Below are 18,426 nucleotides of genomic sequence, written 5' to 3' on the forward strand. Positions count from 1 at the left end.
GCCTTTGATTTATGACAATAGCTGAAAGGACTAAATGGGAGCAGCAGGATGATGGTGGGGATCTAACGCTCATTTCTCAAATGCATGGGGAAAGCCTATCAAACGATATCTGGATAAGCACAGAACAAGTGTGAAAATTCTCAACTGCAATACAACAACTGATAATACTACGAAAGGCTGTGAGGACTCCATTCATATCATAAACATCCATGATTTTATTTGTGCTGTAGTCAATCATAAATCAAGGAAGGTAGTGCACCCGTGGCTGACAAGAGAAATTAGGGATAGTATCAATTCCAAAGAAGAAGCATACAAATTAGCCAGAGAAAGTGGCTCACCTGAGGACTGGGAGAAATTCAGAGTTCAACAGAGGAAGACAAAGGGCTTAATTAGGAAGGGGAAAAAAGATTATGAGAGAAAACTGGCAGGGAACATAGAAACGGACTGTAAAAGCTTTTATAGATATGTAAAAAGGAAAAGACTGGTAAAGACAAATGTAGGTCCCCTGCAGACAGAAACAGGTGAATTGATTATGGGGAGCAAGGACATGGCAGACCAATTGAATAATTACTTTGGTTCTGTCTTCACTAAGGAGGACATAAATAATCTTCCAGAAATAGTAAGGGACAGAGGGTCCAGTGAGATGGAGGAACTGAGCGAAATACATGTTAGTAGGGAAGTGGTGTTAGGTAAATTGAAGGGATTGAAGGCAGATAAATCCCCAGGACCAGATGGTCTGCATCCCAGAGTGCTTAAGGAAGTAGCCCAAGAAATAGTGGATGCATTGGTGATAATTTTTCAAAACTCGTTAGATTCTGGACTAGTTCCTGAGGATTGGAGGGTGGCTAATGTAACCCCACTTTTTAAAAAAGGAGGGAGAGAGAAACCGGGGAATTATAGACCGGTTAGCTTAACGTCGGTGGTGGGGAAACTGCTGGAGTCAGTTATCAAGGATATGATAACAGCACATTTGGAAAGCGGTGAAATGATCGGACAAAGTCAGCATGGATTTGTGAAAGGAAAATCATGTCTGACGAATCTCATAGAATTTTTTGAGGATGTAACTAGTAGAGTGGATAGGGGAGAACCAGTGGATGTGGTATATTTGGATTTTCAAAAGGCTTTTGACAAGGTCCCACACAGGAGATTAGTGTGCAAACTTAAGGCACACAGTATTGGGGGTAAGGTATTGGTGTGGGTGGAGAATTGGTTAGCAGACAGGAAGCAAAGAGTGGGAATAAACGGGACCTTTTCAGAATGGCAGGCGGTGACTAGTGGGGTACCGCAAGGCACAGTGCTGGGACCCCAGTTGTTTACAATATATATTAATGACTTGGATGAGAGAATTGAATGCAGCATCTCCAAGTTTGCGGATGACACGAAGCTGGGTGGCAGTGTTAGCTGTGAGGAGGATGCTAAGAGGATGCAGGGTGACTTGGGTAGGTTGGGTGAGTGGGCAAATTCATGGCAGATGCAATTTAATGTGGATAAATGTGAAGTTATCCACTTTGGTGGCAAAAATAGGAAAACAGATTATTATCTGAATGGTGGCCGATTAGGAAAAGGGGAAGTGCAACGAGACCTGGGTGTCATTATACACCAGTCATTGAAAGTGGGCATGCAGGTACAGCAGGCGGTGAAAAAGGCGAATGGTATGCTGGCGTTTATAGCGAGAGGATTCGAGTACAGGAGCAGGGAGGTACTACTGCAGTTGTACAAGGCCTTGGTGAGACCACACCTGGAGTATTGTGTGCAGCTTTGGTCCCCTAATCTGAGGAAAGACATCCTTGCCATAGAGGGAGTACAAAGAAGGTTCACCAGATTGATTCCTGGGATGGCAGGACTTTCATATGAAGAAAGACTGGATGAACTGGGCTTGTACTCGTTGGAATTTAGAAGATTGAGGGGGGATCTGATTGAAACGTATAAAATCCTAAAGGGATTGGACAGGCTAGATGCAGGAAGATTGTTCCTGATGTTGGGGAAGTCCAGAACAAGGGGCCACAGTTTGAGGATAGAGGGGAAGCCTTTTAGGACCGAGATTAGGAAAAACTTCTTCACACAGAGAGTGGTGAATCTGTGGAATTCTGTGCCACAGGAAACAGTTGAGGCCAGTTCATTGGCTATATTTAAGAGGGAGTTAGATATGGCCCTTGTGGCTACGGAGGTCAGGGGGTATGGAGGGAAGGCTGGGGTGGGGTTCTGAGTTGGATGATCAGCCATGACCATAATAAATGGCGGTGCAGGCTCGAAGGGCCGAATGGCCTACTCCTGCACCTATTTTCTATGTTTCTATGTTTCTAAATAGGCGAGATTAATAGCTGCCCAGATGTTATCGCATTCATAAGAGGACACACACTGGTTTAAGGTGAAGGTGTTGTGTCAAGTTCCCACAGCACAACCACATGATGGAACAGTTGACTGTCTGCCCTATATACAAACAAATGCTCTCTGTCAAAAAGCAATCACTCACGGGTGAGGTTGTACCATCAAAATGACCACATTTGAAACACATAGCGGTGGACCAACTCCAACTTTAATTGGGTATATCAGGACAGGCAACAACCAGGCTAAAACGTGACAGAGTAAAAAAAACTCTTTACTGTCAAGCAATGGCAGCAGTCCCCTGCAAGTAACTTGCAAGGGAAGGAACAATAAAGTTAAATTTTGCATCAATACAAGCAGATTTAATAACTGAATGTATAAGTTTACTGCTGTAAATTGCTTTAAAGCAAAAAAAAACCCAATAATTATGCAGATAAATGAGCTGTGGTTAGTTATGATAATAGTGGGTTTCTCTGGAAGAGGTTTCATCTCGGCAGATACCAAATCCCACTGACCAACAGTGCTCTCACAGAGTGTCTGAAGCAGGATTTCAGTTCATTCCAGTGCATCCAATCCACAATTTTCACTGCAGAGACCTCATAGGAAGCTACAGTATACAGTATATTAGAATCCAAATATTGGCAAAATGACAATGCCTGTCCATCAGGGTTGGTTCCACGCTCCAATGGAGCTTGTACAGTCTGACCAGCCCCAACCACAACACCCCCCTCACCCCTGCACCACCAACCCCCAGGACTGACTTCATGAAGACTCGCAACAAAAGGGTAAAAACAAAATCAGTCACAAGAGTCAGGTAGAATTACATCCAAAAGGGGCTGCTGTTGGTCTTTATCAATCCAATGCAAGGAAGAGGTGAATGAAGCTAAATTAAGGCTCAAAGACATGAAACTTAAAAAGCAAAGATTTCATGAAATCACTTTTCTTTGAATGAAGTCCAAAAATTGTTTGTTCTTCAGAACACGGGGGATTTGGAACTGATTATGCGAAGTGCCTAAATTTGCGATGATGAAATCTGTTAGCTCCTTGAAGCTGCCCATTGCAACAATGTGAACTCTCATTGGTCCAATGCTGCCCTTGCGTCGAAATAACTGATACACTGCTGAATCTTCTTGAAGGCACTGATCCAACTAAAGGAGATAGATAAGTGGATGTCAATAATAATAAAATACACCTTAGCTTTTGTTAGCAATTAAACAGAAAATAAATCTAAAATTAACTATAACGCTCTGTTGAGGTGGATAGATAAATCCACTACCAATCAGAATAGGAGAATGGCTATTTTACATGATTTCTATGATTATATTATTTATCAGATATTTTTGCTTTACAACCATCTGAAAAATTCAAAGGTGAAATAATTTTAAGCTTAAATCAGCATAATTTTTCTCCATAAAGGAAAATAAAGATGGAGTCTCACCTTGTAACGCTGATCCTCTGACAAGTTTCTGACTCCTTCTATCTCTACAAATACCTCATAATGAGGATCTGAACCACCAGAAAATTGTCCTAGAGGAAGAAATTTGAGCTACTTGTAAAGAATTCAGAATTATCAGCATAACCCTGTATTTCAGCAGTTCGTTTGACAATGAAATGCTTTACAATAATTTTGAATTAAAAACAGGCTATTTTATATCACAATAGCAGAGTTATAGTTACTCCAAGTATACTAACATTGATCGTCTTGCTACAGATTGAGAAAAATCAGCCCCTGGGTGTCACAGTCAAGAACCTTACCATAATTATCAATATTTGACACACTGTAAAGCCACCGAAAATTAAGAGCTGTCATTTCCCTTAATAAAAGTGGTAAGATGTTTACAATCCGTCATAGCATTAATCTGATGGACTATATTGGTACATTGACAGAAAGAATTTTCACTTACACATCATGTTATGGATAATTTATAACTAATTGATTAACTTTGAAGTTTATCTTTCTTTCTTTTTAAATCTTTTTATTAAATAAGTATACAAAAGGTAAACCATATAAGCACTAATACACTGTTAGAAATTACAGGAGATATTAAATACAGAAAAAAATTGATACAAACAGTGCAGTTTAAACATAAAATAATAAGGTAAATTAATAGTATACTAATTTTATATATATATATATATATATATATATATCAATAGAGAAAAGGAAAAAAAAAACCCCCAAAAAAACCCACCGTGCAACTAAACTAAAAGCAAAGCAATGGGCTAACTTGGAAACAGGTAGAGTTAAAAAACTTAAAATCACGTCCTCAAACCCGACCTCCATTAAAAACAGTTAAAAAAAGCAAGAAGAGAATATAAATATGAAACAAAAGAGAAAAAAAATAATTATATTAAATGAAACTATTGAATAAAAGATCTCCAGGTCTGTTCAAATTTAAATGAGGAATCATAAAGATTACTTCTAATTTTCTCCAAATTTAAGCCATAATATCGTCTGGGAGAACCAAAAAAAGGTAGTTGGAGCATTAGCATTAATGTTGTAAGATACATCTTTTCGCCATTAAAGTAAGAAATGCAATCATTCTACGGGCTGAAGGGGAAAGATTACTGGAAATTTTAGGTAATCCAAAGATAGCAGTAATAGGATAAGGAGAGATATCTATATTCAATACCTTGGAGATAATATTAAAAATGTCTCTCCAAAAAGTTTCCAGAGTAGGTCAAGACCAAAACATATGAGTTAAGGGAGCTATCTGCCCCGGACATCTATCACAAAAAGGATTAATATGAGAATAAAAACGAGCTAATTTATCTTTGGACATATGTGCTCTATGAACAACTTTAAATTGAATTAGGGAATGTTTAGCACAGATAGAGGAAGTATTGACTAATTGTAAAATCTGCCCCCAGTCATCCACGGAAATAATAGAACCCAATTCTTGTTCCCAATCTGACCTAATCTTATCAAATGGAGCTTTCCTAGGTTTCATAATAATATTATAAATAATAGTCGTTGCACCTTTCTGACATGGATTAAGGTTAATTATAGTATCTAAAATATATGTAGGAGGAAGCATTGGAAAGGAAGAAAGTATAGTGCTTAGGAAATTTCTAACTTGAAGATATCTAAAAAAATGTATTCTTGGTAAATTATATTTATTAGATAATTGTTCAAAAGACATAAGGGAACCATCTAAAAATAAATCCAAAAACCGTGAAATACACTTAGTCTTCCAAATTTGAAAAGCACGATCCGTAAAAGAGGGAGGAAAAAATGTTACCTAAAATAGGGATCACTAGCCCAAATTGGTTAAGATCGAAAAATTTTCTGAATTGAAACCAAATACGTAAGGTATATTTAACTATCGGGTTAGAAACCAGTTTGAGGCGTTTCAAATCGAAAGGAAGAGAGGAACCTAAAATAGAGCCAAGTGCATAGCCCTGAGCAGATTGTAATTCCAAAACTACCCATTTAGGGATGGATAGTGTATCTTGGTCAAGTAACCAAAATTTCATATGTTGAATATTAATTGTCCAGTAATAGAATCTAAAGTTAGGTAATGCTAAACCTCCATCTCTCTTAGCTTTCTGTAGATGTATTTTACCCAGTCTCGGGTTTTTATTTTGCCAAATAAATGAAGAAATTTTAGAGTCAACTTTATCAAAAAAAGATTTTGGAACAAAAATCTGTAATGCCTGAAATATATATAAAAATTTTGGCAGAATAAACATCTTAACTGCATTAATACGACCAAATCAAAGTTAAATATAATGGAAACCATTTAGATGAAAGTTGAGCAATATGATCAATTAAGGGTAAAAAATTAGTCTTAAATAAATCTTTGTGTTTATAAGTAATTTTAATCCCAAGATATGAGAAATAATTATTAATCAATTTAAGCGGAAAGTTATGACACAAGGGAAGTTGTTTATTAATCGGAAAAAGTTCACTCTTACTAAGATTTAATTTATAACCTGAAAAAAGACTAAATTGTGCTAATAAATCTAAAGCAGCAGGGATAGATTTTTGAGGATTAGAAATATATAAAAGTAAGTCATCAGCATAGAGTGATATTTTATGGGACTTTAAGCCCCGAGTTATCCCAATAATATTTGGAGATTCTCGAATGGCAATTGCAAGAGGTTCTAATGCAATATCAAATAATAAAGGACTAAAAGGACAACCTTGTCGAGTACCTCGAAAAAGAGGAAAAAAAGGTGAGCTTAAAGAGTTAGTACAGACCGAGGCCATAGGAGAATGATATAACTGTTTGATCCAAGATATAAATTTCGAGCTAAAATTAAACATTTCAAGCACCTTAAATAAGTAAGGCCATTCTACTCTATCAAAAGCTTTTTCAGCATCTAAAGAGATAACACACTCAGGAACATTTTGTGAGGGGGTATAAACAATATTTAACAGTGTGCGAATGTTGTAGAAAGAGTAACGACCTTTAATAAAACCCGTATGGTCTTCCGACATAATAAAAGGGAGAACTTTTTCTAATCTGTTTGCTAATAATTTAGAAAAAATTTTAGAATCAACATTTAATAAAGATATTGGTCTATAAGATGCACATTGAGCAGGATCTTTATCCTTCTTTAATATTAGAGAGATTGACGCTCTATAGAAGGATTCGGGAAGTTTACCAAGTTTTAATGAAGCCTCCAAAACCCTACCGAACCAAGGGATTAATGAAGGTGCAAAAAACCTATAAAATTCCACGGTAAACCCATCAGGGCCAGGAGCTTTCCCCAGGTTCATAGAGGAAATAACATTCTTAATCTCATCAGTGGTAATGCGAGTATCTAGCATAGAAGACATATCCTGTGAAATCTCAGGGAAATCTAGGTTATCTAAAAAGTCATTCATATATTTAGAGTCTCGTAAAGACTCAGATTGATATAAGGAAGAATAAAAATCAAAAAATGTTTGATTAATTTCCGCATGATCAAATATCAATCGATCATTTTGATTATAAATCTGATTAATTTGAGATTTAGTATAATTAGACTTCAATTGGTTAGCCAACAATTTGCCAACTTTGTCACTGTGTACATAAAATTCACTTCTTGTTTTCTTTAATTGGTTTACAATCGAAGACAAAAGTAATAAACTATGTTCCATTTGAAGTTCAGTTCTGTGTTTATACAACTCCTCAGAGGGAGCTGTACATATTTCTTATCAATTTCCTTAATCTTGTCCACAATGACCAGCTCCTCCTGCTTCAGCTTCTTCCTCAAAGCAGCAGAATACGAGATAATCTGACCACGAATATAAACTTTAAAAGTATCCCAAAGAATGTTCACAGAAATATCCTCTGTGTAGTTGATTGTAAAAAAAAGATCAATCTGTTCATTCATAAAGTTAACAAAATCCGAGTCCTGAAGCAGCAACAAATTAAAACGCCATTGTCTATTATTTTGTGCATTGACCTGAATTTTAATAGAAAGCTTAAGTGAAGCATGATCCGAAATGGTAATAGAGTCATAATCACATTTAATCACTGAAGAGATAAGACGAGAATCAATAAAGAAATAATCAATTCTTGAATAAGAACGGTGAACATGTGAAAAAAAAGAAAAATCTTTTTCCTGAGGATGCAAAAAACGCCAGATGTCCGTCGACCCAGAATCAGAGAGGAATGAGTTAATCAAAGTTGCAGATTTATTGGGTAAAGTCTGTAAAGGAGCCGAACGGTCCAAAACTGGGGATAAGCAAGTATTAAGATCTCCACCCCAGATCAGTGAAAACTCATTCAAATTCGGGAACCGATTAAATAATGATTTATAAAATTCCGGACAGTCCATATTGGGTGCATAAACATTGACCAAAACTACCTTTTTATTAAATAGTAGACCACTAACCAGTAAAAATCTACCATTCGGATCAGAGATAATATCATGTTGTACAAAAGTAACTGAGGAGTCTATAAAAATAGAGACGCCTCGAATCTTAGCGTTAGAGTTCGAATGAAACTGTTCTTCCTTCCAGAATTTAAAAAAACGTAGTCTGTCCCCCCTCTGCACATGGGTCTCTTGTAAAAATAGAACATGTGCTTTAAGTCTCCGGAATACTTTAAAAACTTTTTTCCTTTTAATAGGATGATTAACACCATTAGTATTCCAGGAGACAAAATTAATAATAGACTCCAAAAACCCTAAAGTCAACCCGCAAAAAAAAAGATTGACGATAGGTTCGACCCATGAACCAGGAAAGGGAGCAGAACAAACCAGAGATAACCGGAAGGAGAACGCAACCAATACTTCAGTAATGTAAGTAGCCCAAGAAGAAAAAAACTAAAACGTGAAGCCCCTCCCACCACCCCCCATCCCATGACCCCAAGGCTAAATCTAAAGCAGACCCGCCAGAAAGAAGCAAGCACTAAAACTACCCCCCATGACTTCCGATAGACGCTCACTAAAAAAAGTGTAAATATAAAAAAGATCAGCTAGTTATAAAACAGTAGAAAAATTTAAAAAGGTAGATCAATTAAGACAAGCACAATGTAAAACAGAGAAAAAGCCAGAAAATATAAAGAAAACCGTAACAGACCACAAATTCAATGAGTAACCAAAAAAAAAGAAACGAAATTATTAATATAAACTAGTTAGGAAAACCTACAAAAAAAAAAGTACATTTAAAGACTACGAAATTTAAGGCCTCAAAGGAAATACGCAAAATGATACTAAGGGACTAACCACCCATAATCCCCAAGGAAAAAGAAAGGAATGACGCAGTTAGAAAGAAAGTTTGGCAACCATATTAATTAATCAAAAATAAACTTTTCTGCCCATATAAAGCAAACAAAAATTAAACCCGACAGATTCACAGCCTCCGATCAAACAGAGATAGTTAAAAATTACGATTAAGATGTTGAAGGTGAAAATTGATCCAGGTAACTCTGGGCATCCGATGGACATTCAAAAAAACGGAAAGCTCCGTCAGGCGTGCGGATCCTTAGACGCGCTGGGTAAAGCAGCGCTGGTTTTAAATCCATCTTGTAGAGTTCCGACATCACCGATCTATAACGAACCCATTGATCCCGAATCTGTTTGCTGAAGTCCTCCACGAATCGGAACTGAAGATCCAAAAAATCAATGTAACCTTTAGATCGAACAAATCGAAGCAGTTTCTCCTTGTCTTGAAAATAATGAAAACTTAAAATGACATGCCGAGGTTTATCTGACTTAGACGAATATGATGGAACTCTGTGAGCCCGATCCAATAACGGTGGTTGGTCAGGAAATATGGTAGGAAATGCATCTTTTAAAAGTTGAGAAAAACACTTTATAGGGTTGTCAGATTCAGCAGCTTCACGAACACCAATAATTCGAATATTCTGCCGTCGCATTCTGGATTCTAAGTCAGAGTTTTTAAAAGTCAGAAAGTCAAGTTTTTTCTTCATTATAGTAATTGTTTCTTCAATTTTCTCCATCTTGAGTTCATTTTGTTGCGTGGATTTTTGAAGATTAAATATAGCCGACTGATGTTCCGTGATAGATGTTTGCATTTTATCGATTGAGTCGGCAATTTTCTGGAAATTAATTGAAATTTCCGCACGAATCAGCTCCTTTATAGAGGTTGATATTTCCCTTTGAATTAGATCCGATATAGCTTTCAGAGTCAAAGGTGGTTCAGTCGGAGGGAGATCGGTACCTTTTGGTCTAACCGGAGGTTTGCCGTCTTTCCCATTTTTTCCGTTCTTAGACATAGCAGACCTTAAAAGCATCCAAATATCAAAAAGCCCAATTTATTTCAGATTATTGTAAAAGTCGATGCCTTAATGGTTAGTTAAATATAGCTGATCATAGGAAAAAAAACTCAGAGGTGATGGAGCGAGTCAAGAACACGACTTCACTCCATGAGCTCTACCGGAAGTCCCCCTGAAGTTTATCATTGTAATTTGCTAACTTGTAACAATTAATTTAAACATAGCAAAGTACTATGGGAAGCAGACATGGACTAATTTCCAGTTAATCTATTTCTGGGTGGTGTTGACTGAAGGAACAATGTTAGCCATCAGTAACGAGAAAGCAACTATTTCTGTCTTCTCATGACAAGTGGAACCTGTTTGATTAATATCTAAGATTATTCAAGGAAGAGCAATCTTCCTGCTCTTCTTTGAAGAGGCTCTTGGGATCCATGGCACATCTACACAGCACAGGTAAAAGACTGCTTAATGACTCATCATTAAGACAAGAACACGCTTCCTCAGTAAGCCAGCCGGTGGTGTAGTGGCATCAGCACTGGACTTAGAGGCGAATGGTCCCGGGTTCGAACCTGAGTGGCTCCTTGCACACGGGGTTAAGTGCTGAGCTAGCAACTCAGCATGGTAAAAAAACAGTTAAGTGCAAGGTTGCCACCTGATGTACCACAAGACACAGAGAGGAACAATAATGCTTCCTTAGTACTGTAACAAAATGTGGAAAGAGGGAACTTGGGTGGATCTGGGTATTAAGTTTATTAGTCTTTGATCTCTGTGCGAAGCATTGCTCCTGGGAGGATTGGCTGCACCAGTCATTACAAACATTAAAATGGTTCTTAGAGACAGTGGAGTATTCCCTGTGGATCAATTGTTTGGAAGCTCTGAAAGTTTGTTTCTGTGGAAGCTGTTTTGCTAGGAAGCCTTCCAAGACTGAGTCCTTCCTCAAGTGCCAGGCAAAGTCCATGCATCAGTATTTCTGACTGGATTGAATATCATCTATGCCTGTGATCTATGTATGTATTGCATTATACTTCTTGCCTACAAAAGCAGGACAAGTTTTTCATCAATTCCACACACATCATACACTGCCATCGGTGTCCAGCTTTTTTTTTGAAAAACAAGCCTTCGGGCACTCCTCACCTGTCCTGTGCTTTGGATGAGGTATCTACAAAGGATGAGGAATTCCTCACCATTCAGTCAGTTCTGGACATAGGCACTTGTGTTGGTCTTAGAGGAACAAATGATGCATAGACAGCAAAGGCATAAATTAGTAAGTACAGAGTAAACAGTGGAACTCTGAAAAGAGAACTCATTGAAACACATAGAACTCTGAAAGAGATTGATAGGCAGTAGCTAATAAATGCAGAAACAGGATCCCATTCAGAGGAGGAGTCAGTTACGTTTATGAGCTCAGCTCTGCACTCTGACATTCAGGGAAACGTCCATCGTCTTCCCCAGCAAACCAACTCGAGCCCATCTACTTGAAGAACAGCTCATTTAAGTTTGAGTGCGATGCATCCTGATTTGACTGCATCCATTTGTAAATGGTGCATTAACACATACAGTAAAAGACACTGTCTGCAACCCTAGTGAATGCACATAACACTGATGTTCACCTTGCAACGTGCACAGTCTGACCTGATTCATCAAGTTAGGGTTAGATGTTTGATCCTCTCAGCTTCGTTCTGGTGCATCTATAAGCAGCAGTGTGATTTGAATAATTCTACATGTCTACAAAATACTTTTGCCTTCAAATGATAGAAAGAGAGGGTAAAACCAGTGTAAATTATATATTTCTGTGATAAATTTAGTAACGTTCTGATCTTGAGTTAAAATTTGGTGGTACATTCTACTCCAGCAGCTTGAGCATAAAAACAACAGCTGACACACCAGTGTAGCACTGAGAGATTGTTGAACTGATGGAGGTGCTACCTTAGGTTAAAATACTAAACTGAAGCTCTCTGCTTCTCCAGTAAAGGCCACTGTTTCTAAAAAGGGCAGGAGCATTATCCCTGGTATTTTGGAGAACAATTGCTCGCCCCACCTGTGGTATTAATAAAACAGAAAGTCTGATCCTTAGCACTTCAGTGTTTGCAGGATCTTTAATTCAGCTTCTTGAATTTACAATGTTTGTACAAGTGTTATAAAAGAATTTGAAGAAAGGAGCTACATAAATGCAAACCATGATTTATGAAAACCATGTGGAGTTTGGAACAACAGTATTTTAGTTATCCCTTGTCAATTACAAAGGTAGATGACAGACAGAGTGGACAGCTGGTATCTTTCTTCCAGGGTCAAATAATAGTGTAACACAACAAATGCTAGAAGAACTCAACAGGTCAGGATGAAGGGTCTCGGCCTGAAACGCTGACTATTTATTCCTCTCCATGGATGCTGACTGACCTGCTGAGTTGCTCCAGCGTTTGGTGCGTGTTAACTCTGGATTTCCAGGATCTGCAGAAATGCTTTTGATAAGTGCAAAGGAGATGTGTGGGTCAAGTCTTTTTTTTTAAAAGGTCAATGGTGGGTGTCTAGGGGAGGTGATGGAGGCAGATATGACAGAGGTATTTAATAAGCTCTTTGATAATACATGAATATGCAGAGAATGGAGGGATATGGACCATGTGCAGGCAGAAGGGATTAGAACAATCATCGGCTTAATTAGTTTGGCACAACATTGTGGGCTGAAAGTCCTGTGCTAAAAGCTGTTTTATGTTCTAAAGTAAAAGGAAATTTGGAGGAGACAAGCAATTGCAGATGCTGGAATCTGGAGCGACGAGCTGCTGGAGGATTCCTTGTTCTGTAATGGTCATCTTGCTCTCTCTGTTGGATTCCGCCAAAAGCCCTTTCCTTTGATTCTGGACAGCAGAGGTATACAATGTTTATTGCTTCAGCATTGTGGTGCTCCAATCACCAGCTGCAAGCTTGTCTTTCAGTTTTGAAGCAAAGGTAATACAACACACGTTATAAAATCGAACGAGGCACGTTCTCTACAATGTACAGGGAAAATCCCTTCAGATTTATCACTTATCAAATAACACTCACCCAAAAGGCCACTCTCTACACAACAGTAATCAAGGAGCACGGCACCAGGCCACAACTTCACAGCACGCAGTAGTGTTTGGTAGAAGGCCTCCTCTGTAATTTTTTCTCCTCTGACATTTAACATCTGCCCTTGCCTGACAAAGAAATTTATAAAAAGATATTAATGTATTATTTTTGAGGTAAATATTTCACAGAAAAAAAAACTAGATGAAACAAACTGATGAAAGTAAACTTGCACACCTGTACTTAAACTCAACCACTGGACTCTGATTGTGAAAAGCCACCACCTTCACAATGTCTCCAATCCGGTATCTGAAAGGATCAATAAAAATCATCATGAGGTATTCTGAGGTACAGCATGAACTTCTTAAAGTTGAATTTTGAGTTTTCTGTCTATTTCAGAGCACCTCACACATGGAGGCCCTGTGCCTGTAATTCCCCAATGAACAATGCTAAACCTCAGTTTCAGAAACTTCAAAGCAGCTTAGCTAAATGGGGCTTTATCACCCAGTGAGCCCAAAGTAGAAATACATCTGCATTTAATAAATGAGCAGAACATACCAGGGGTGATTGATAAGTTTGTGGCCTAAGGTAGAAGGAGATGAGTTATTAACTTCAAACTTTCTGCATAATCACTCGAAGAGTTGAACTGCACGTGCACGTAACGAGAGCTGTATAACTCATCTCCTTCTACCTTAGACCAGGAACTTATCAATCACCCTCGTAAAAGCTCATGACTACTATGTCAACTCAGGCCTAGGGGGCCGGCGTCGGGCACGATGACGGACTCTTCACTTCTCCCTCTCCCTCATCAGTGTGTTCAGTTCATCTACATTAGCCGCGCCGCTGTCTTCTAGGAGCGTGTTGACCATAGTCTTGGGAGGGCGCCCAGGGTTCATCCTCCCATGCTTGGGCTCCCATATGATGGCAGGTAGCTCGGGGTGGTGTAGACCGCTAGTTGCAGTCTCCTCGCCTCAGTTTTAGTGGTGAGCATCGGTAGGTCGTCATAGAGCTCGACGTTCGTCATGTGCTGTTGCCAACTCATGTCAAGAGCCATCCGGAGCATTCGTGTATAGCAAACACCTAGAGACTTTCACATAGTCTTGGTGAGTGCCCACGTCTCGCATCCGTACATGAGAATGGACTCTATGACTGCTATGAAGATCCTCTTTTTAGGCCCTCTGGTCAGGTTCGACTTCCAGATTTCCTTCATGTCGTTCATAGCCCTCCATACCAGCGCCTTCCGTTTCTTTATGTCCTTCTCCGAACTCATCATTCTTGACCCGAGGTACTCGTAGTCAAAGACTTTCTTAATGGTACCATTCTTTATGGTCTTGAGAGTACCTTTGTTGCAGTTAAATGCCATGTACTCTGTCTTTTTAGTGTTTAGGTGAAGTCCAACCTTATTGCACTCAATTTCCACTTTTGTCAGTAGCTGCTATGCTTCCTCCATCTGGTCAGAGAGCAGGACTATGTCATCTGCAAAATCAAGATCTGTGAGCATAACTGGTCTGACCCTTTTGGTTCGTCCTGGTTTTATGGTAAAACCAAGCTTGTCATGATCTTTGGTAGTTTGACGCAGAGCGTAATCAAGGACGATTATAAAGATGTCGGGTGCCAGAGTGTCTCCTTGCAGCACACCAGCTAGGAGTTCAAACACTGCTGTTTCTCCATCTGGTGATACAACTTTCGCCATGGTTTTGGTATAACTGGACTCTATTGCTCTCAGTAGATGGTCTGGCACTCGGTAAGCTTTCAGGATCTTCAGCATTTTACCTCGGTGAATGGAGTCAAAAGCTTTGCGGAAATCGATGTAAATAAGCACGGCTGGTAGGTTGTTCTTCTTGACTTCCTCGATGATTCTACAGAGAGCAAGTATTTGCATCACTATTGTGCGCTTCTGCCAAAAACCATTCTGATTGAATCTTAGCTTAGGGTCAATGGCGGTGCGAATCCTGTTCAAGATCATCTGATTGTATATCTTTGCTAAGATGCAGGTCAAGCTGATACTGTGGTAGTTATCTGTCTTCATGGGGGATCCAGACTTGGGGACTGGGATAATGTTTGAGAGTGACCACTGTTCTGGTTTGTTGCCTCTCATCAGTGCCGTATTACATATGTCCAGCAAGATGTCATCCAGGTCGCAGTTCTTCAGGACATCTGGTGATATTCCATCTGGTCCAGTGCTCCTGCCCTGTTTGAGTGCGTATTTGGCCTTCTTCAGTTCCTCAATGGTGAATGGAACGTCATCGACGTTGAATTGCGTTAGTATCGTGGGTATGTCCTCCTCTTCTTCCGTGATCATTGGAGGGCTTCCCAGCAGGTTCTTAAAGTGGGTAAACCATAGTCTGGACACGGTCCTCTGCTGTTTTATCACTTATTTGACCTGATGGGGACTTCTTCCGTCTGCTGATCTCATTGACTAGGCGCCATGCTTCTCCGTGCTGCTTGTCTTCATTAGCAGCCTCTACCTCTCTAATCCTCTCAGCTAGTTCCCCTTCCTTCAGTCGGTCGTAGGTAGCAAAGAGATTCTTCTTTGCTGTCTTGAACTTGTCTCTTAGCCCTTCTGTTTCGCTCCTTCTAAGTTCGGCATGACAAGCATTGATCACACCTCTTGCTGAGACGACATCAGGATGTTTCGAGATCCGACACTTCTTGATTCGCTTCACAGTAGGCAAACTCCTTGTTGCATCTGTGTGTGGGTCTATGAGCCGTTGATAGCGGTCGGTGGCAGTCTCTTCCTCCTCCCTTTCCAGTGGGCTGAGGTGATTTCTCACCTCCACTGTCTACTGGGCTTGAAGAACAGGTTGTGAGGAGAATGCCTTCCAGTCTATCTTCTCCTTGGGACCTGTGGCTTTGGGTTGCCGCAGGCTCAGTCTCACTTGCATTGACACTACTCTGTGGTCAGAACTGACCGAGTTGAAGGTGCTGTAGGCTTCTGTGTTGATCACACAATTATGCCATTTTGTTCTTACGAGGATGTAATCGAGCTGTTTCCTGTAGATGCAGGCTCTGTTTTCGTATGTCCACAGTTTACCAGCTCGCTTCTTGAATTGTGTGTTGGCGGCAATGAGACTGTGTTCCTGGATGAAATCAACTAGATATTGTCAATTTCTGTTGGTAAAGTCTTGGTATGAGTATGGAACATCTTCCAGTCTGACCTGGGCATTAAAATCGCGGAGCACAGCCAGGAAGTTATGTGCCGGTATTGAAGTGACAGCTTCGTGAAGTTTACTGTAGAAGGCCTCCACCTCCTTCTCCTTGCTGCAGTTGTGGGGGGGAGTAACAGATGATGACAGAGGTCGCCGGGTTTCCGTCAAATTCCACAGTAAGGATTCTGTCACTGACTGAGACTACACCCCTCAGTGCCTCCTTCGCCTTGCTGTTCAACATCAGCCCTACTCCACCTTGTGCTGACATCGTCATCGGCTCTCTCCATGCGGACGAGGCGATGAGGTGCATCCCCTCTGCCTCTGTGAACATTATCTCTTTGTCAGGGTGTACATGACGATGTTCTTGGATCCCCAGGATGGAGATCTTGTAGCTGCTTGCCTGTGATGCCAACTCTGTGCATCGAGGCAAGAGGCGGATGGTGTTTGCGTTGAAGGTTGAGATGATCGTTTTTAACTTACAACGCAAAAGAGGCGCAAGTTCGCTCAGCCCCCTTGTCGGACTCAACCCTCCCCGTGGGGTTTGAGGTTGCATCTTCATACTGCCTGTCTAGAGCAGGGTCTGGGCGTTCCGCAGAGTTCCTGAGCACTCCTGGCTCTGGAAGTATATGGTTTGTTGGCTTGTTTGTCATCATAATGCCTTACAAGCTCAGAAGGGAGTTTATTTGTCATCCTCTACAGTTTTATAACCTGCAGAGAAAATTGACAATACACTAGAAACTGCAATTCTGCCAAGTTTTTACCTCATCACCTTCCCACTGCACAGCTTGGAACCTGTGCAACGTCAATCACCAATTAACAATCAAATCACCTCCCAGTGCCTCGGCTCCAACTAAAATAACCACGGCTTCCACGCCACGGCAGTGAAGCGACTAGCACGATGCTATTACAGTTCGGGGCGTTCCGGAGTTCGGAGTCAATTCCGGTGGCGTCCTGTAAGGGGTCTCTGTACGTCCTCCCCGTAGAATGTGGGGGCTTTTTCTGGGTCCTCCGCTTTCCTCCCACAGTCCAAAGACGTGTCAGGTAGGCGCATCGATCATTGCAAGTTGTCCGGTGATTAGGTTAGGTTTAATCAGGTTTGTTGGGGATTGCTAAGGTGGCGAGGCGCAAAGTGTCAGGCGGGCCTAACTCCGCGCTGTATCGCTAAATAAAACACAATCAAATAAAACTGGCTAACTAAAATCAACCAGCCACCGCACCATTATACTAAAACATTTTTCTGCATCTCTAAAGTCCCTTGGACTTGGGAGTCATTTTCTGGAGTAATTATGCTGCCGTTACCAGAAGGAGCCATTGTCGTTAATTTCATCCACGCATTAAATTGACTAGTTATTGAGTAATTTACTCTGCTTAGCAACAGGCTATTTGTTGCAGTATATGTTACTCACCCCGCCCTATCAGCAATTCACTGGCTGATATCATGTTGGCAGTAAGTAGTCTGTCATTGGAACGAAGGCCAGAACGATTTAGAGCAACTTGATCAAAGCCCTAGTATTTTCCCTAGTGGTGCATTCCCCAATTATTGCCAAATCCGTGTCACTAAAAAATCTCATCACATTGTTATTCATGAGAGCTTGCTGTACACTGATTAAGTGTCACGATTTCTACATTATAGTAATGGCTATACTTTAAAAGAGAATAAGCTAATGATTATAAATTAGTTTGGGATGTCCTGAGCTTACAAAAGGCACAACAGGTACCTACCCAGAACTTGCTGTTTGCATGTAGTTGTCTTTCAAAAGAGCTACTGGAACCAAAATGGATGACAGTGCGTCTGGAGCCATGTTGAAGCAAGCATAAAGGACAACCAAGGAAAATTCCTTAAATGAAGGTCATTAAGGAACTAGATAGAGTTTTAATCACTGTCTGGAAGTCTCATGGTCATCATTACCAATCATGGTTCAATTTTCCAATTTGTTTTATTAACATAACTTTATATTCCCCACCTGCAGTAGTGAAAATTGAACTCTAGATAATTAGTTTGTGTCTCTGAATATTAGTTCAGTAACACAACTCATACAGCACAATTATGTGTAGCATGGACAATGATGTCTTGAAGCTGTGGAATTCTATTTCAGGTGTATGAAAATGCAGGAAGAATCGTTGTGTCAACAACAACTCCAGTACTTTGCATGTTTATGTTTGTACATATTGTATGATCACGTGCTGAGTGTGGACATTCCCGGAGATGAGAATCAGAGGGACACTCACTGTTG

The 18,426-nt window shown here is 40.1% G+C and overlaps 1 protein-coding gene across 2 annotated transcripts in view; it reads right to left on the minus strand.

Moving 5' to 3' along the window:
• Positions 1–2,443: 2,443 nt before the first annotated feature.
• ghdc (GH3 domain containing) overlaps positions 2,444–18,426 on the minus strand; it is a 30,152-nt gene continuing 14,169 nt past the window's right edge. Inside the window, exons 5-8 of one of the 2 annotated variants that reach the window (XM_063037300.1) lie at positions 13,281–13,352; positions 13,041–13,174; positions 3,764–3,852; positions 2,444–3,473 (exon numbers count right to left, since the gene is read on the minus strand). In XM_063037300.1, the coding sequence (XP_062893370.1) occupies positions 3,252–3,473; positions 3,764–3,852; positions 13,041–13,174; positions 13,281–13,352 (517 nt within the window). In that variant the 3' untranslated portion in view covers positions 2,444–3,251. The remainder of the gene's footprint in view (positions 3,474–3,763; positions 3,853–13,040; positions 13,175–13,280; positions 13,353–18,426) is intronic. The other variant, XM_063037301.1, reaches the window with a different exon arrangement.

This window comes from Mobula hypostoma, chromosome X1 (genome assembly GCF_963921235.1).
Source record: "Mobula hypostoma chromosome X1, sMobHyp1.1, whole genome shotgun sequence".
Taxonomy (NCBI): domain Eukaryota; kingdom Metazoa; phylum Chordata; class Chondrichthyes; order Myliobatiformes; family Myliobatidae; genus Mobula; species Mobula hypostoma.